General features: G+C 43.3%; 1 gene segment (V, D, J or C); it reads left to right on the forward strand.

The window, feature by feature from the left end:
* Positions 1-527: 527 nt before the first annotated feature.
* Positions 528-1092, forward strand: LOC103254353 (the record flags this gene model as incomplete). The annotated part of the segment is given in 2 exon segments: positions 528-627; positions 752-1092. Coding segments are annotated over 2 exon segments (441 nt in total), but the record flags the coding sequence as incomplete, so codon positions are not given.
* Positions 1093-1471: the final 379 nt, after the last annotated feature.

The following is a 1471-nucleotide window of genomic DNA, read 5'->3' on the forward strand; positions in this document are numbered from 1 at the left end:
TATACTGGCAACAACAATGGTTAGGGCCAATTCTAAATGCTTATTAATATATTAAACATGCTTCTGATAAAATCTCCTTTTTCATAAAAAAATTAAACAATTTTACTCTCGTTGTTTTTAGTACAGTCCAAAAGTTTTTTACCCCATGGGTTCCATTTCAGCGTAACTTGAAGACATGTCAGCTCAACTCTCTAAAATTGTACCATGCATTCAATACTAACAAATGTATTCCCCCACATAATAAAAATACAACCACATAATATATTATTGTGTCTAGTTCTTAGCTTCATTTTAAATTTTGAAAATTTTTCCCAAGTATCTTTTATAACAATGTGGCCACCAACGAGAAACATGTTCTCTGCAGGTAAGTCTGTGTTGTATTTGTCTGACCTGAGACACTGAGGACATTGTACCTGTGCTGAGTTGCTTAAATAAAACAGCCCTGCTCCTGTGCTCAGCCTGCCTCATCTCCTGCTTATTTGCATGTGCCCAAATCCCAGCCTACTTCTCTGAATATTGAATAATAGACTGGTCACAGCCAGTGCGGGAGTCAGTCCCAGTGGGAACACAGCACAGACCTGAGGGCCCCCGCTCAGCTCCTGGGGCTCCTGCTTCTCTGGCACTCAGGTAAGGAGGGAGAACACTAGGAATTGACTCAGACAGCGTGCTCAGTATAGCCTGGTGAGTCAGGGAAGTCCTCTTACAACATGATTGAATATATGGATATTTGTCCTTGTGTTTCCAATCTCAGGTGCCAGATGTGACATTCAGATGACCCAGTCTCCATTCTCCCTGTCTACATTTGTAAGAGGCAGAGTAACCATCACTTGCCAAGCAAGTCAGAGCATTGGCAATGAGTTATCCTGGTATCAGCAGAAACCAGAAAAAGCTCCTAAACTCCGGGACTATGCAGCATACACTTTGCGATCTATGGTCCCATCGAGATTCAGTGGCAGTGGGTCTAGGGCAGATTATTCTCTCACCATCAGCATCCTACAGCCTGAAGATGTTGCAACTTATTACTGTCTACAGGATTACAGTCCTCCTCCCACAGTGCTACAAGTCATAACAAAAAACATCCAGGAAAGCTGATGCATGAGCCTGGGCCAATCCAGTTGCTCCTCCTGGTGCCTCCATCTGGTGAGTAATTAACAAGGACCCATTCTGGATTTGCAAATCACACTCTCCCCTTATTAAATGGGCTTTCATTTTGCATCCCCTGGCAGCTCTGGGCATGCTGGCCACTCCTCAAATCAATCACAAAGCTGCTGGGCTCCAAGGTGTTGGCAAGGAGAGGGATTTGTGGGGATTGGGAAGGTTAGGGGTTGCTGGTCTCCATGACAAGCATCTGTCATTTCTCCAATATGAAAGGACTAATTGTCTTTGGGTTCTGTGAAACTTAAAATTAATGCATTAAGTAAATTTTGTGTTCCCCGCACCAGGCCAATTAGCACAAATTAAATTTCCCACT

Source organism: Carlito syrichta, unplaced genomic scaffold, assembly GCF_000164805.1.
Source record: "Carlito syrichta isolate Samal-C Ts95f unplaced genomic scaffold, Tarsius_syrichta-2.0.1 Scaffold276510, whole genome shotgun sequence".
Lineage (NCBI taxonomy): Eukaryota > Metazoa > Chordata > Mammalia > Primates > Tarsiidae > Carlito > Carlito syrichta.